This window comes from Parasteatoda tepidariorum, chromosome 1 (assembly GCF_982258835.1).
Source record: "Parasteatoda tepidariorum strain Cologne lab strain chromosome 1, Ptep-v5.0, whole genome shotgun sequence".
In the NCBI taxonomy this organism is placed as follows: domain Eukaryota; kingdom Metazoa; phylum Arthropoda; class Arachnida; order Araneae; family Theridiidae; genus Parasteatoda; species Parasteatoda tepidariorum.
Window position 1 is genome coordinate 74623208 of NC_141755.1, and position 19403 is coordinate 74642610.

At 27.3% G+C, this 19403-nt stretch overlaps 1 protein-coding gene across 1 annotated transcript in view; it reads left to right on the forward strand.

Annotated features, from left to right (window-relative positions):
• Positions 1 to 423: 423 nt before the first annotated feature.
• Positions 424 to 19403, forward strand: part of LOC107442876 (protein Wnt-2b-A-like) — a 19370-nt gene continuing 390 nt past the window's right edge. The window contains 4 exon segments of the mRNA NM_001323811.1: positions 424 to 642; positions 7614 to 7855; positions 8855 to 9135; positions 16455 to 16713. Of these exon segments, the coding sequence (NP_001310740.1) occupies positions 518 to 642; positions 7614 to 7855; positions 8855 to 9135; positions 16455 to 16713 (907 nt within the window). The 5' untranslated portion in view covers positions 424 to 517.

Consider the following 19403-nt stretch of genomic DNA (forward strand, 5'->3'; position numbering starts at 1 on the left):
CATTTAATTAAGGAGAATCACATATTGAATGATTTTACATTAATAAATACCTAATACGCATTCATACTACATTACAATATACTACCTAATATTTATGTTGATAACCATGTAACAATGTCACGTACTAATATCACATACTAATATTGTAAAATAATACTACATAATAGTAAATACCAAAATTTAAGTAATAATAAATGATATCTCTATAATAAGAAGTGAGATCAGAAAATTTTTTAAGCTCTAATAGGAATAAATATTCTAAAAATAGAGGATCCAAAAGATGCGTGAATTCCAGCTCTTTCTCTTCACTCTTGCCAATGATTGGTCGATATCATTTCTGAAGCTCCGCCCTTTTTGCTCAGTGGATGCGGTAAAATGTCTTTTGGTGACCAGTGATATGAAAAATGATCTAAAGGTAGAAAAAATATTTTAGCTCCCCAAAAGATGAGGTGGTTTTTTCGGCATCCTGGATAAATATATCGTTTTTTTTTCTTCGAGTTAACAAAAAATTGAAAAAATGAACCTTATTTTCAATTTTCTTGTGACAATGATAGTTAGATTGAAGATTTTTTTGAGTGCAAGAATAGCTGTTGTAATTTTGATGGCGTTCTGTTGTCCACAAGGTGTAATAGGATCATGGTGGTATGATATACATTCATATGATTCATTTTTCTCATTTTATTCAATAGTGGAAGTTTAAATTGAAAGTTAGAACATGATTCTAAAATTCCAAAATTTATAAAGTCACTTGTTTAAAAATTTGTATTCTTTTTCCTTGATTCAAAATATAGTTTTTAGACACTTATTAGAGTAAATGTATTCTAGATCTATAGTAAGTTGTTCAATAAACTAACAGTATACCCAGCTTCTTTATCTTATTTTATTCAATTGAAAAATTTTACAATTGAAATCTGAAAATGAGATACATAAAAACAGTTTTCTCTAAATATTGAGTTCTTTTTTGGCTTTAAAATATTTTAAATAAAGGAAATAATTTCGAGGCACATTTAAAACGAGTTACACCAAAAAGGCTATAATTAAAATTATTTGTTCAAAATGAGCTATCACTACGCACTTCTGTTGTCCTTTTGTTTCATTTTATTAAAAAAAGATAATCCGGAATTAAGAAATAGAATACAATACTAAAATTCCACTATTTATAGAATCATTTGCATAAATTGTTTGTTCTCTTTTAAAATATTATTTTTAGACTACTTTGAGAATAAAAATTACTCTACAAGTAAAGTTTGTAAGTTGTTCAATACTCAAAAGCTAGTTTAGAGCTGATAGATAGCACTGATCAAGCCTCTTTACCTTATTTTGTTCAATTAAAAAATACTAAAAACTAAAAATAAAGTATAAAAAATCTATTTGCTCAAAGAATTGATCTCTTTTCCTAACATTAAAGTATTATTTTTAAAAAAAAGATCTATTGAGACAAATGAAAAACGAGTAACAACAAATTGACAAGAGTAAAAGTTGTTCAAAATAAACTATTAGTACTCTCTTATGTAGTCCTTTTGTTTAAAAATAACTACATAAGCTCTTTTTATTAAAAGACAAAATTACAGAATTGAAAATTAGAATACGATTCTAAAATTCCAATATTAATAGAATCATTTACCCAATAATTTGTATTATTTTTTTTCAATTCAAAATGTTATTTTTAGACTCTTTTTAGAGAAAAAATTATTCTACAATTATAATTTGTAAGTTGTTTAGTATCCAAGAGATAGTTTAAAACTGCACTGATCAAATCTCTTTATCTTATTTTATTAAACTGAAAATTTTGAAACTACAATTTAAAAATCCAAAATCTGAAAAAAAAAAAAATTTTTTTTTTAAAGAAATATTTTCTTTTTCTAAAATGATAATATTATTTTGAATAAAAGAAGACAAATTGAGCCAGATTAAAAACGAATTGCAGCAAAGTGACAAGAGTAAAAGTTAAGTTGTTCAAACTAAGCTATTGGTACGTATTTATGTAATCCTTTTGTCTTATTTTTATTAAGAAGCAAAATTCCAGAATTGGAAATTAGAATGTTTCTAAAATTCCAATATTTATAGAATTCTTCAATTAAAAACTTTTATTCTTTTTTCTCAATTAAAATTGCTACTTTAGGACACATTTTAGAGCAAAAATTATTCTACAATTATTCTTACGAAATTTTTGTGTACTCAAGCAAGTTTTAAGCTAGTAGTACACTAATCTAGCATCTTTACATTATTTTACAATATAAGAAAATTCTAAAATTATAATCTAAATGTATCAAAAACCGAGATGCTAAAAGAATTGTGTCCTTTTTTTTCTAAATTTAAAGTATTATTTTGAATAAAAGAAAATACATCAAGACAGATTAAAAATGAGTCATAGTAAAATGATTACAATAAAAATTAAATTGTTTAGAATGTAGTCCTTTTGCCTCATAATTAGACGATAAAATTTTAGAATTGAAAGTAAGGGTGCAATTATTAAATCTATTAAAATTTGTAAGACCGTTTGCTTGAATATATTTTTATATATGTTTGCTTGAATTATATTAATATATAATTTTAAGATATTTGTATTTATTTGTAATAATAAATGATAACAAGAAGGTTTTTGAATTCAAAACATCCTACAACAAGAGTTCGTCTGTCATTCAAAAACTAGTTTTAAGCAAATAGTATATAGATCAAGTGCCTTTTAGAATTAAATATTATTCTACAACTATTTATAAATTGTTCCAAAAATGAAATTGAACTTTTAGCAAGCAGTCTTATTGATTTAATTTTAAGATATCATTTAAAGTGTTTTATGCTTTTTTTTTTTAACGATACTATTTTTAGTTTCCTGTTTATGGGTAATTCTCACGAAATATGACAATTTACAGTCACTTACACCAAGATTTAAAACTAAACTACTAAAGTAACTTTATAAAAAAAAATTTCATGAATAGCATTGCTGTTAGCATTTTAAAATAACCTAGTACTAGCATCGACTATTTTGTATTTTTAAAAAATTAAATTGAACTTCAAAATTTCATGTATCTGGCATGTCACAAACAAATGTTTCCAATAATAACTAGTTTCAAAACTTCCCATAAGTTTTTTAATATCTAATTTTCTTTATCTCGACCGGTGCAAGCATTTCTAGAATATACGCAGAGGGTATTATTTACAAAAACTTCTTTTAACTTTTTTTTTCTGTCAATAATTTGTTTGTCACAGGAAAATCTGTCATTTTCCTGGCTACTTTTATTTAGTAACCTAATAAATCAAAATAGACAGAGCCAGCAATCAATCTTATGTAAATAGATTGATTAGATACTCTCCTATCTGAATATGTCTTGTTGCATGAATAAAGAACCAACTTTCTGGTTCAAAATCTATTTCAAAAATTCTTTCAAGGTGAGTAGGTTTTTATGCACAATTTTATTCTGTACATATCAGCAATAAAATTTTTTTGATTCTTTCTACAGTAGATAAAAATAATTAATTTAAGTTATTTATGGTTCATTTAACATAAAGGCTTAAATTTTGTTACTTACTAATAACTTAAAATGAGATTTTTTTTCAAACTTCTAAGCTAATATGTCATTTTCCTGGTATTCAAAATGTAGTGAATTTCAATTTTATTTTTTTCTTGAGCAAATGTCAATAAACTACACTGCTGTCTGAAAGACATTAATAAATGTAACTAAATAAATATACAAAAAAAATTTAGATTATTTTGAAGACTTTAAATTCGAAGAAATTTTCTGGTTCGAATTGTCTTGTTTCCTGAAAACCACCCTTATATGTCCAACAAAATTTAGAATTTTTTCTAATAAAAATTATTCAACTTTCACTTTTGTTTAAATAGAATAATCCTTTTTAGTATTTGAAGCAATTTTTTCAAAAAGTTAACTTTTTTCAGAAAATTTAGAATTTTTTTTCTTCTAAAAATGGAGAATATTTCAAAATTTACTGAATATACTTGATTTTGATTTAGTTTTTGTTTAACAGATGTCATTTTCTTGTTTTTTCTATTGACGCTCTGTCAAGCCAAGCTCGCCAGCCTTTGGTCTTTCTGATTAAGTCAAGAAGGAGCACCATTCGTTTAAGAAAAGAGCACTGGGGTGAAAGTGATACTTAGCTCAGAGCCCCTTGGATAGATCTCATTTTAAAGAAATTATTGATAATAATATAATTGATAATTAATTAATAATTGCTAATAAAGAAATTAATTCCATAAGTTAAAGCTTAACGACTTAAATTGTTTCTTGAAATTAATCTTAGATTGCATTGTGATTTTTCTTTCTTTTTTTACATTTAAAAATGGATTTTCAGGTATTTTAATAAGATTATCCTGAAATACTCTAAATATATTCCCATCACATCCATTTTTACGCAATGTATCTTTTAAAAAAGAAAATGAGATTTTGATGAAGCTGATGATGAAATTTTTGGCATATTTGGCATATTCGAAAATACTGTTTAGCTTAAAATGTTCATGTATGAATGTTCATTAACGAATTTTTTAGTTATAATTCATGAATATTCTGTTTGGTTGTTCTTGATATAATTTGTCTATATTTCATTTTAATATAATGAGTTTTAATGCATAGTTGCATTAAATACAGCTCCAACTATTATTTACATAACTTTATTTATTTAATTAAAATGCTTTATAACAATAACACTGCGTGGTAAACAGTCTGTGTTACTATTTCAAAACGCTGTTACTCACAAACATTTGTTTTAATTGATCAAAAAGCAATGAAATAATGCAGAATTTGATAATCAGAATCATTTAAACTTATATAGTAAAATATTCATTTTTAATTTTTCAATAATATAATATTCAGAAAATCAATACTTTTAAAAAATATATTTTTTGGTTTTAGTATGAAAAATAAATAAATTAAATATTGAAGGATTATTTAAGAGCGAATGAAACACAATGAAAGTCAATAATTTTTAATGAATTTAATGCCACTATCTTTTGTTGAAAATAAATTTATTAATTAATAATAATTTTTAAGAGTTATTGTGTTATGTGTCAAGTCTTTAAGACACAAAGTTATACAATGTACTTCGGTAGGTAAGTCAGAAAAACACAAACTTAAGAAGAACTATGAAACATACGTTAATTAAATATAATTGCATAATTGCGATTGATAATATACTAATAAGTTATTGTTCAAAACGTTGAAACAATCCGACAGCGTTATCCGTGAAGCTATTTATAAGGATTTAACTATTATTAGTTTTTTATTTTGATATTATAAAATAAATACATTATTTTTGTTTCATATTTAAATTCTAAAATTATGTATAATTTATGAAATTATATATAATTTATATAAAATGTAAAGTTTCAAAATTCTTGCAAAAATATTTAACCTACATTAAAACTCTTTTTTAAAATAATTTTGCAAAAATTGCCTAAATACAAAATCGTTCTTAAATCATTTAATTGTATTGCATCTTTGATTTAATATACATTCTAAAATGTATGCAAGTTATAAAAAAAGTTTAGAAATGCTCTCAGTAAATCAAATTATTTGAATACAAAATTATTGAATTATGATATATGCCAGCCATAAATTTCGAAAAATTAAAACCTTACTAAATATTTCATTATTATTAAAGGTTTACATACTTAAAGATAAATTACAATAAGTGCAGTAAGATGTAAAGTTAGCAGTACTTTTCAGATTTAAGCTTAACGTAGATTTTTCATATAAATTTAAATATTAAATTTTTAAAATGAATTTAGAAATTAATCGATACGTTTTCTTTTCGTTTCTAAAAGAAATTAGCATTTCTTTCAATTCAAAACTTAAGATAATAATACTTAGATAGATGAGATATTATTAAAGGTTTACTTACTTAACTATAAATTATTTTAAGTGCAATAAGTGCAGAAAGTTAGCAGTACTTTTCAGATTTAAGTTTAAAGTAGATTTTTCATGTAAATTTAAAAATTAAATTTTTAAAATAAATTTTGAAATGAATCGATACGTTTTCTCTTCGTTTCTAAATGAAATTAGCATTTCTTTCAATACAAAACTTGAGATAATAATACTTAGATTGATAAGATATTATTAAAGGTTTACCTACTTAACGATAAGTTATTTTAAGTGCAGTAAGTGCAGAAAGTTTGCAGAACTTTTCAGATTTAAGTTTAAATTAGACTTTTCATGTAAATTTAAATAATAAATTTTTAAAATAATTCTTTTTCTTTTCGTGTCTATAAGAAATAAGCCTTTTTTAAATTCAAAACTTAAAATAATATTACTTAAATGGATAAGGTAAAGTAGACTAGCTTTTAGTCTACATTTGCGAATGAAATTACAGAAAAATATACTAAATTAAAAAAGTCGTGAACATAAAAGTTTATAATAATATGTAGTTTACATTCTTTAATGCATAGAGTTAACAATATTCTAAAAATTATTTTGAAAACTGTAAAAATAAATTCTTTTAAAACTTAGCTAAGAGATTGTAAAAGCTGTTAGTCGAATGTTTGTCTGAAATTAACAATACAATTGTAAATATTGAGACAAAATTTTTAGAAGATACTATAATAGTTGTTTAAAATGAAATAAATTTGTTGTTTTTCTTAAAATTATGTTGTTTTTAATAAGTTTTGGGTTTGAAGAAAAGTGTACTTACACCCCAAAGCTTTAATCTTCAAGATTTGATTCCTTGCATAATGGACAATTATTTGTTTACTATGACATTTATGCATGTATTTAATTTGACCATTTTTTTCCAGCCCAGTAAGTTCGCGAACCAAAATATATAAAAAAAAAAAAATGAGACTGAATTGCGTATTGTATCATTTGGTTGAAAAACTTGCCCAGTTATAGAAAAATTAATTTTTTGTGTAATTGTGTAAACTGAGTTTTCGTTGACTGCAACTGTTTCGTGATTAGATATTTAATATTTGATTAAAGGAATTGGAAGGTATTAAAACGTGTGTGATATTTTGTTCTTGTATATTTCATGAGGTATAATTTAGTATAAATTATAAGCTAATGAATTAAGTGGATCTTATATATAAATGTGAAATAAAACTAACAGCTCTGCTATGAGAACGAGAAATTTTTAATTTTCCTTATCAAAAAAATTTCGAAAAACACCTTTTCAAAAATTATCCTGAAAATGGTGTATTATCCTGCTCTAATTCTGATAAAAGTCTCAGGGTAAAAGGAATTAACTTATATACTTTCTCAACTACTTTTCTTTTGTATCCAATTGTCGGGACTTATACATACATAAGAATTTGGAATAATTATGAATTATTTCTTGATTTTAATTATTTTTTTTTACAAAGTCTCGTGAAATTGTTAATTTTTAAAAAGTTTTTTTTTGTAATATTCGAGATATTTGTTCGTTTTAAAGCTCAGACAATTATTTATACCAAGAAGGTGTTTATAGTTTAAAATTACAGCTCTGCTTTTAGTACGAGACACTTAGATTTAGACATTTTTTAATTTTTTTTATCAAAAAACTTCGAAAAACACCTTTTCAAAAATTATCCTGAAAATGGTGTATTATCCTGCTCCAATTCTGATAAAAGTCTCTGGGTAAAAAGAATTAACTTATATACTTATATCTCAAATTCTTTTTTTCCCCTTCAGGCTCCTAAGCAGACTGCAAGTTTCTTCTGCCCTTTTTGATACTCAGATGCTTTGTGGTGGAATTCCTGGACTTGCCAGAAAACAAAGAGAGATATGTGAACAGCATCCTGACATTCTGTTGAGTGTTACAAAAGGTGCCAGAATAGGAGTTTCTGAATGTCAAGCACAGTTTCGAAATCAGAGGTGGAACTGCTCAACTCTAGGATCTGGTGCTTCTGTTTTTGGAAGCCATATGTTGAAAGGTGACAGCTTCAGGATATTTTTCTTTCAAGAATATCGCTTTTTTTCCTTTACTCTAAACACCGAAATTTTTTTACAAAGCTTTTTTTAAATTTATATTAAAAAAGAAATTTAAACATACATCTTTGATGATAAAATCTCAAAATCATTACCGTAACAGCTGTAATTGCTAAGTCAATCCACATTTGAGATATAATTATTATTTGATTTTACTATTTTTGCTATCAATGTCAGAAAATAATTCTAGTTTTTGGTATAAACTTTCTCAAGAATACATTAAATATATGTTTCTGACAGGGCTTGTGGGTAACATTCCAATAAAGGAGAATTTTTAAGAAGAAAAAAATGTTAATATTTTTGATCTTTAACTAAATAGCAATATTTTTGATATTAACAACTAAAACCAAACTCAGTGGCACGACAGCCCATAGAGGGCCAAGGCCTACTGTGCCCATCTCAGTTTTCTTGATCTTGGACTCTGGGGTGCAGGAGCAGATGTTCCGGCTAGGTGGTCAGTCGAGCGCGAAACCCCCATTGTTTAGTTCCCAAATATGCTTGGTACTCATTTATCGATCCACTGAAGGGATGAAAGGCTGAGTCAACCTTTCTCGACCCGAGGATCAAACCCAGGACCCGTGACACGGGAGGGCGAAGCGCTATCACTCAGCCACCGGGCGTCTTTTTGATGTTAAACGAGTATAAAATAAGAGATAAATAACGGCTCAGAATAAAAATTTTCTTAAATTTATTGATTTATCGATATGCACTACATAAACATTTTTTAATCATCCAGTTATTAGCTCCATAAGAGAAAAAATAAATGAACTTTTTCTGTATTGCTTAATAAAAACAAGTTTTTTTCTTTTGAAATTTTAAATTTTAATTTGTTAATGAGTAGCACACTTGTTGATTTCTGCAAGTTGTATTCAAGACCTATTATCTTAAATAAGTTTCTTTATTTTCAATTTTTAATTAATAAAAAAATCCTTCTAATTTTGTAGTTGACAGTCGAGAATCTGCTTTTTTGTATGCTATCAGTTCAGCAGGGGTGACGCACGCCATCATTCGTTCCTGTAGCAGGGGAGAGATCCCGAACTGTCCCTGTGATCCCCTTCGTCGGGGTTTCGGCTTCGACCCCACTGTCGGTGGATATAGTTGGGGTGGATGTTCTCACATATCTGCAGGCGTTAAATTCGCTCGACAGTTCATAGATGCCCGAGAAGACAGAAGAAAAGATGCCCGGGCATTGATGAACTTCCACAACAACAGAGCAGGAAGAAAAGTGAGGAAGATAAAGAGTAATATTTATACTTTTTAACATTATTTTAAGTAACAGTTATACTTTTGGAACTGTTACTAAGATTAATAATGAATAATTGATTTAAAATAAGAGACAAGTTGGACAGTTTTATCAGTTAATAAGGTAAAGAGTAATATTTATATGATATAATATACTAAGCAAGTAATATTAATCAAAATTTATTCATATATAATATAATATAATATATATAATATACATTATTATAAAATACATTATTATTACATTATTACATTATTATATAATGCATTTATATAATATAATATAATATAATATTAATCAAAGTGAGAAAGATAAAGAGTAGGGGAGAGTGGGGTCAACTGTAAAATGTTTTACTTAACTATTTTTAACTAACAAAAAATCCAATGTATTATTAGTATTAATTGACAGACGAGTAAAGTAGACTATCCTGTACAATAAAAAAAAAATAAATATCTTATTTTAAATGTTATTATATTAGTTATTAACAATTTTTGACAGTCGTGCACTTGTTACAATTGTCCCCACTTATGGGGTCAATTGTAACAGTTCATAAATTCAACTAAAACACAGTTAATTATACATATTATCATAATTGTGATATATTTTTTTATTGATCAAAATAATAGTGATATTTTAGGAGTAAAAATAATAATGAGCAGAGACCTAAAGGGTTAAAACTTTTAACTGTAAGGGGTTAAAAATTTTAATTTATGGTGTGAAAGGTTACAAATAAAATAATGCGCATGCAACATAATATAAATGATATAGGAAACTATTGGTGGTTCCTAAAGAGTTAAGTAATGGTTTGTAAACATAATATTATTTATTTTCAGCTGTTACAATCGTCCCTTTACTTATTGTTACAATTGTCCCGAAGACGCCATTTCAGCTTCATTTGTTAAAAACATTGCTAGTTAACTAAGAAAACTAAACTTATTTTTTTGAAATGTTAATTAAGGTGCCCACTTACATATTTGGTTAATAATTTTTATTTGTTTAAACAAAATTACTTTGTTACAATATAATATTCTAATACCAAAAAAAGTACTTACGTAGCATGAAAATATCTTTTGTGATGTAACACTTTCAAAAGTACATAAAAATGGTTGCCAGCAGGGGTGTACATGTAGATTTATTAAATACACCTTGTGCGCCACCTAGGAACCAAATCTAGAATCCAATACTCGAAATTTTTGCTCTGTTACAATCGTAACCTGTTACAATTGACCCCACTCTCCCCTAATATTTATACTTTTTAACATTATTTAAAGTTACAGTTATACTTTTGGAACTGTTACTAAAATTAATAATGAATAATTGACTTAAAGTAGGAGACAAGTTGGACAATTTTATCAGTTGATATATTTTTATTATTGAATTTTATTTTGTATTACAATGGTGTGTTTATTATCTATCTGGTGTAGATTCTCCCGATTAGCTCCTTAGTAAAGAGGGAAGATGAACAAACTATAGATATATGATATGGTGTCTGTCTTTTCTTATGTAGATTGTTATGCTGATTTCAAATTTGAAAGCCATTTTTCTCTATCTTATCAGGTTTTAAAGATATTTACTAAGGTTAATTTTCATGGAACACTTGGATTAATCATGGATTAGTTTTCAAAGAATACTGTTTAAATTTCAGTAGCTTGAATGGAATAGAGTTTAAATTTTGATAATTTTTAATGAGATATTGTTTAAATTTTGATAATTTTAATGAGTTATTGTTTAAATTTTAATAATTCAAAAAAAAAATTTGCTTTCACTGTTTACAGCATTTAGTCATCTTTGCCACAAACGCTAAGACTTTTTGAATTCTTTCTCAATGAAGAACGCTTTATACTACAACCACAGAAAAAAACTATGAAGAAAAAAGTATCTTGCAGAAAAAACAAGGAAAGAAAAGCATTGGAAACAATTGGAAAAAAAGCACTACTTTAACAATTACACGAATTTAATGATAGATTTGATTCAGGCTATTAAGCATGAGTTCTATGAAATGAAATATTTATTTGAATGTAAATAGATACTTTTTCTTTAAAAACTGATTAATATGCAAACATTATTCGATGCTTACGGGAACGAAATTATGCATATTCTGAATTTTCTTAATTGTACAATTATATAATATACTTAATAGTATTGTTATATATAATGTATCAGTTAATCTCAAGAGATTTTGTGATCAGTTAAAAATATTGACAAAATATATGAAATGTTTCATTTTAATGTTTTTTTTTAAGATAACTTATTAAAAAATAATTACCACAAAACAATTTGTGTAATTATTCGAATTCAGAAAAATTATGGAACTGTTTAAGAGTAATGTTTAGAGAGTTTGTAAAATGTCGTGAAGTAGTTTGAAATGCGTAAAGTACGTTCCATGAACTTTGAATTAATCCCTGTTCTTTAGTTAATTTTTTTTTAAACAAAAAATATTCAATTTCCTTAAAATAAATATGTAATTACGTTAAATTCGATCCTTAAATGCTCTACTGCCCAAATCATATTGTACGTAAATTCATAAGTTAGTTAAAGTACTGTTTTTTTTTCTTCAAAATTTTATTTTTTTCGGTGCTTTTTTTTCTAAAGTTCTTTTCCGGGTTCTTTTCAGATGCTCTTTTCTTAGGTTTACCATTTCCTACTGTGAGGACGTTCAAGATGTGTGTAATACTGAAGTATACGTTAGATTGAGTATGTATTTTCAGTATGCATTGATTTAATGTGAGATGTATATTGAACAAAACTTTTCTATGCAGCATGCATATGATGTCACTTAATCTGATAATATGTTCACGATTTCTCAATTTAATAGTAAATAGTTTTATTGTAAAATGATGATGAAGTATATCGACAAATGTTTGAAAAAGTATATCTAAGAAATGGTGGGTGATAGAGATAAATGGTTCGCATATTTTGAATCAGCACATTTTAATTGTCTTAGAAAATGCATTGTATTCTAAGATATGAAAATTTTTTTTAATTTTGTTTATCAGTGTAATGAAGATATTTCGTTTTTTGTCAGATAAATATCATGTAAATAAAGGAAATAGTTTTAATTATATATTTCTTTTGCTGCTTCAAAGGAAAAATATTTATATGTTACTAATATTTATAAATATTTATATAATATTTATTGTAAGTTACCGAAAACCGATAAGATGCACATTCCCTATTTAATCTGCAGATTAACTAGATAATCTTTTAATGTGCGGAATCATAAGTTTTCACAATTTTCTTATACTGTGAAAAATTCCGGATCAAATTATGGTATAAAAGTACCGGCACTTTGGGTGCAAAATTCGAAATATCCGCTTTATCCATTTTTACTGTAAAATATAATACTGCAATTTTTACTGCAATATTTATTTAATTCGAATGATTCAGTGAGTTTAACGTAATTATTACGGCAAAAATATGGTTTACTTGATTTTTTGTTCCGCAATATGTTTTGGTAAAAATGGATCTTACGATAAAAAGTACCGGCTCCCTGAGTACCGGTACTTTTTACTGGAATTTTTACTGTGCAGGTAATGTGCACATTAACAGTCATCATACAGTTAAAGTTCACAAATTTGTTTTTCCTATTTTATCAACTAATTTCTGAATTGTTTGATTATATTGACTTGATTTATAAACCGAAAGACAAATAAATGTCAATTTCCTTAATTGTGAGGAAATTTTAAATCATCTAATTCTTTTCTTGGTTACATTTGATTAAAGTGATTGATGATTGGTTCGATCATCAAATGTGTAAATTATTTGATTGCAGTAACTTGATTTTTCAAGTAACGAAAAATAAGTAAATAACGTTACGTTATGTATGCTTTCAGAAACTGCGGAGTTGTACTAGCAAAAATTTTATTTTCACTTTAAAGAGTGCTCAGTAGGTCATACGTAAATTATCTAGGCAGTTTGTAGATTACCTAGGTAATTTGAGGAATAAATAAATTTTTTGTTATTTCATTGCATCCTCCTAGTTAATCTGCACATTTTAGATAATTTGTAGAATTCTACATTTGAGAGGTAAAATATATGTTTTATTTACTGGAAATTTACATACGGAAAATGTGAAGGCTCCAGGTCTTCTCAAACCTAAATAGTGCAATATTATCAAAAACGTAGGGCGCATTGCTTTCGAAAGACGTTGGGGGGGGGGGAATTTTTGATTGTGTCAAAGGTTTATTACGAAAGGGAAGCATTTAATGGTTTTCATTTTAATTCTAGCATGAATAACATTTTCTTCTTTAGTCTCAATGAAAAAAGTAGTTTTAATGATTTTTGTTTCATTTTATTATTTTTTGACTAATATATGTTATGAGTTCTCAATACTTTTTTTTGGCTAAATTGCAAACAACACAAAGAACTGTGTGTCTGAGTTGTTATTTAATGAGTAAACTGAGTTTTGTAATCATCTTGCAGTTAGGGAAAACTTATATTTTTCTCATAACTGGTACATAATTATAATTGGTAAATTTTTCATAATTGGTACAGTAAGAATTGTCACATTCATCTCAATGACAATGTTTTTTAATATCAAGCAACAATATCAAACTTTTCCGAACATCATCAATGATGTTATTGTTTAATGACTTGAGTTTTGTGTAACACGAAAAGCTTTTTTTTAAAAATTGTTCCTTTTTAAATATGAATGTAAAATTATAATATTCTGTTTTTATTTTTTATTTATTTATTTTTTCAAACTGACCTACTGACTTTTAAATAAGTATAAGTGAAATATTTACATGCTCAAAAGCAAAAAAAAGTAAGGTCCTGTTTGTACTAGTTAGACAATAACTGAGAAATAAACTTCATAGCACAAATGAACAAGAATAAAAAGGTATCTGGCTGTCTCGGTATTTTTGCTGCTGCCACAACGAAACAGCCTAGACTATGAGAATGTACCACCATTACAGCATCAAAAGCCTGTTTTTTTTAAAATTTTTTTTTGTGCTTATTATATTGTAAAGTTATTTAATTTAATTTTTACAAATACTATAAATACGAAGGCTTATCAATTTCCATGGATTTGAAGCGAGGATGCATCTAGTAAAGAATGCGTGAGATACTTAAAAAATGTGTTTAGATGCCTAATAGATAACCTAAACATGCTACATGAAGGCTCTTAATACCATTTAAAGGTTACTATTTTTGGATTCTGCAATGCTAAGAATTCTAGCTGTTATTTGTATAACTTAGAGATTTTGTATTTGATTTGTATAACTTTTAGATCATAAATCCTTATATGCAATAAGGTACTATATTTTCTCTTTTTTACTTTTCGTTCTATTTTTCTTTCTACTTTTTGACTTTTACCTCCCTTTTTCTGAAATAAATTATATTGTTTGAACTACTTTAGAATATCACATAAATTTTAAATTATATTTATTAAAAAATGCTATAGAAAAAAATAACCGTTAATGAATTATAGTTAAACTTACTTTGTAAAAAAGGTTTAGCAGCAAAATTAAAATTTAAAATGAATTTTCGTTGTGCCACGCATGGATCACTAAATATACTTATGCAATTTTTCTTTTTTTTAAATTAAACCTGTTATTTACAAACAACCCAAAATCAATTACGCAGTTGTTTTACTGCATAGTCAGGGTTGTTGCAGTGAAAATACTTTTACACTCCCTCATCTGTTAACAGGCAGACGATCCAAATATGTCACATGTTTTAAAACCCAGATCCGTATTTTACCAAAAGTTCTTAAAAATGCTTTTTAAGAACATTAATAATAAAAGAGTATTACCATTCCAAGGCTTACGATTTATGCTAAAATATTTAAAAGTAACGAAAACCATTTGTAGCTGAAATAAGACTTATAGTAAAATAAATTGAATACAGGTGTGTTTTATGCAACCTTTGTCTCGAAACTGTTTTTTCCCCAAAATTTGTTAGGAATAAAAGATTCTATGGAATTCATTTAATGTTAATGATAAGATTTTGTTTTTGTTTTCTTATGTAAATAGTTTTTTATATCTTTATAGTAAATAAACTTCGAATAAATGAGGAGATACTGGTATTTTAAAATGTTTACAACACTTTTAATTTTAGTATATGAATATATTCTAATTCCGTACAACCTCTAAGAAGTGCTCATATTAATATGGAATGTTGATACGAAATTGTATAATTTTTATCTTGATCTCAATAATTTTTAACTTGATCTAGTTTCAAATTTTATTTACTAATCAGAACTAAAAACACTTCAGTTTCCAGATCAGTTTTGAAATTTGCTTCCGAAATTTCAAAACTGATAAACAATGTAAATAAACAATATACGTTTTGTGTAGCATTTAAAGAATAGACAAATTTATCTCTAAACTGTTTTTTTCTCCAAAATTTGAGGGGAGAATAAAATTCATAAAACTCAATTCATCTAGACCATTTTTCTTTACATTACTTAACATTGAAATTAATTTTCGTTCATAAAAGTATTCGGAGAATAAAAATATAGTCAAAACTACCGAATTATGGTGAAATTTGCTAAGTTTCTTTATCTATGGGAACCCCGAAAATCAAGGTAATATTCACCGAAGAGTCTTGGAAATGATTTTGGTAAAATTAACAACAAAATACTGCTTTATAATATGCTTTAAAATTTCGTAAAAGTGGTAAAATTTGATAAATTACATAAATATTCTTACATGTGTAACATAAATTTTTTAATTCAGACCAAAATTTTTCTTTAGATTTAAAAATACAGGTTATAGATGCAGATTCACAATTCTGTTTACTTCACAGAAAATATTTTGTGTTGATAGCACAAAAAAACATAAAATTTTAACTTCAAGCAAAATTTTTCTATAGATTTTTGGATTTAGATTGTAGATATAGATTCACATTTTGGTACATTTTATATATGCAGTGCAAACAGCATAATCCAATATTACATATAACATATAAAATTTTGAATTCAAATCACTCTTTTACAATAGATTTAATTCATAAATACATATAGATTCACATTTTTATATATTTTATATGGACACTGCATATGGTATAAAACATTTTCTCACCCGTAGCAAAAAGCTTTTGCCTTCAAACCAAACTTTTTCTAAAAATTTTGAAATGTAGATTATAGATGTAGATTTTTAATTCGGCATACTTTATGAATACAGTGCTGAAAAAGTGCCTCGCGGAACCTTAAATTTTTATATCAAATTATTTTCTGTATTCCTGTTGCTTTTAAAATTTAGATTATCAAGGTATATTTATTGATGCATTTAATTTTTGATACATTTAATTTCTATTTTTGCTATATTTAATTTCTATTTTTGCTATATTTAATTCAGGCAGTACAGAAGAAGACACGATTGCAGTGTAAGTGCCATGGCGTGAGTGGATCCTGTGCTTCCAGAACTTGCTGGTCGGCTCAGATGGAATTTCGCGAAGTTGGGAGACTATTGAAGAGAAAGTACGAAGGGGCTGTGCAAGTGACCATGAGCAACCAGATGGCTTTGGTGTCTGTCGATGGAACAAAACCCTACACTAAACTGGATCTAATATATTTTGAGTCATCACCAGATTTCTGCGCCATCAACAAGTCGTTGGGTTTGTATTGAGTGTTAATGGAATTTTTAACATGAATAGATATATAGTTTGTCTAAAATAAGAACTCCCCCAGACATACGTCTGGACCTGTGGCGGTGACTGTGGTAACGAGATATGACTATTTCAAGTAGGGGTGCGGGGTCACTGTTTTGCAGTGGTTTCGGCTCGGGTCAGCGACTGAAAGGGAATCTTTCTTCTGTCTATTGTATTAGTCCCAGAGTGAAGCTACCCTCCCTAAAATGCACCATTCTTGTCTCCATAGCCCCAGACGGCCTCAGACTTTGTGGCGGGAGGAGTTCTTAGCTTTGACAAACTATACTTTCTTATTGACTTTCCATAACGTATGTTTTCAGATTCCTCTTCAGATATCACCAACCTTATGGCAAGTGATTTTTTTTCCTTTTAATTTGGTTTGCATAAAAAAGTTGGGTTAATCTCTTTTCAAACTGGAAATATCCTATGTCAAGCTAGTTTCCTTAAAAAATGAATAAAGGCTTGTAAAAATCTTATTTTTTTTAGCTTTCACTGAGAGCCTTGTTTTTTGCTTTTTTTTTCATTCTAGCTTTGTGCAGACTCTTAAATGAAACATTTTGTTTCTGCAGGAAACTTAATGATCAGACCAAACTTCACTGACAAAGTGTTAAAGAAAGTTTATAAAAGCAAATAAACCTTATTTCAGTGATGCACATGAAATCTAAAATAAACATTGAGAACGTAAATTTAGCCCTGGTTTGAGAACGATTTCTACTCTTGATTTGTGAATGATGATTCATCCTCTAGTCTTACATTGTAAAGGCAGATTAAATCTCGATCCAAAAAGGTTGTTAATGCAAGTTTATTTGCAAATCATTTATAAACCTTATTGGGATTTGTGATAAAGGTCGTTGCTGACATTAAAAATCCACCATACACTGCTATCTGGGCTAATAAATATGAAATTTTTTCCCCACCACATTAAGAGTTACAAAGTATTATTTAAGTGAGAAAGAACCAGAACAATTCAAAGCTGTGATCAACCATAATTGAAGTCAGAAGAAGCAAGGAAGGGATTTAAATCATCAATAGATAGTCAGTTTCTCTAGTCTACCTGGAGCGCAATCCTCTTACTCTTGGAACCACCTTTGAGCTATATCCACAAATAAATTGGTTTTAGATTATTTGAATCTCATATAAGACGCTTTTGTTTCTGCTAAATTAAGTAGTAATCTTTTAAACTTTGCATCACTTTTTCAATTTTATGATCGTGTTTAGAAACAAATTTCTTTTCAGTTGTTTATGACTGCTTTATGAAATTGATTGAAAGTCTTATGTTTCGAAGTGAAAATTATCGAATCTTATCACAGATCTGCCATGAAAATTCTCGACGGTTTTAATCGTTATTTCCTCATCACATTTTTTTTTCTTGTTGCGTTACTGAATAATTAAAAAGTAAATAAATTGGTACACTTCGTAATAGTGATGTTCTTTTCATATAGCTAAAATGAGCAGAACTAGGCTGTCTACCGGTTATGAAAAATTTCGTGACCTTTATTACAAATTCGATGATTTTCAAAGAATTTTGAGCAGACTGATTTTTAAGATTCAATTTCTGTAACGAATCTAATATTAGGGAACAGTTATTAATTTCAGGAAGAATTAGTAACTAGATACCCTAAAAGAGATTTATGTTTGAGTCGGTACACTCTGTGGATGGCAATAACTGTCATTTGCCAATCGCAAAAATTGTGCGGCAATGGCTGTCATTTGCGTCAACGTTTCAATGTGTATTGTTTTTTTCTCACTTCATTTATTACTTCTTTTATTTTACTTCACATTAAGAATAATCATTATAGAACATTAAGAATAGTCATTAAAAAACATTAAGAATTGCCATTATAGAACATTAAGAATAGTTATTATAGAACATTAGGAATAGTCATTATAGTCATAACATATGTGGCCGGAATAGCCTAGTTGGTAGGGCACTGGGCCCATGTCCAAGAGGGCGTGGGTTCGATCACCGTCGGCCGAAGATTTCCCGTGTAGTAAATAGTGACTGATGCACGTTAAATCTGTCGGGGTTACAAAGACCTCCAAGTTCCCATAACTAATCAATACCTCTAGGGGTACTGATTCAGGAGTTTCCTTGTCTTCTGGATTGGCTCAAAACTAAAAGGCTACGGAGTTGAACAATAGTAGTCGCAAACCTAATGTTGGGTAGGTTGTTCAACGACGGATATATAGTCATTATGGAATAGTTTTTTAGTTACACTATACAATTTTAAGTTATATCTTATTCAATAATGCATAATAATTAGTGCAAAGCTGAAAAACGTAAATGGAGCGTTTTTTTCTTGCTGCTATTTGTTTGTCCCATGTTTTTCTTCTGTCATTTTGTATTTCAACTCTGAGGAAGGTTCTTGTCTACAAAACCGAAATTATTGTATTTCTCCTTTTGCACCATTATATGTGCTTCAATGTTTTTCAGCACTATTCATAAGTGTTATAAAATGCATTCTATTTTCCTTTTTTAACAATTATGTCGATATAAAGAAATTTATTCTTCAACTCACATCCAATTAGTTTACGGCATTGTTTGATTATTGATTGATTAATTGATTATTAGATTGTCATCCATCTATAGTTAAAGAGGATATCATTTTAAATAGAAGCTGTTTAAGAGAAAGTTTTCTATGTAAAAATATAATTTG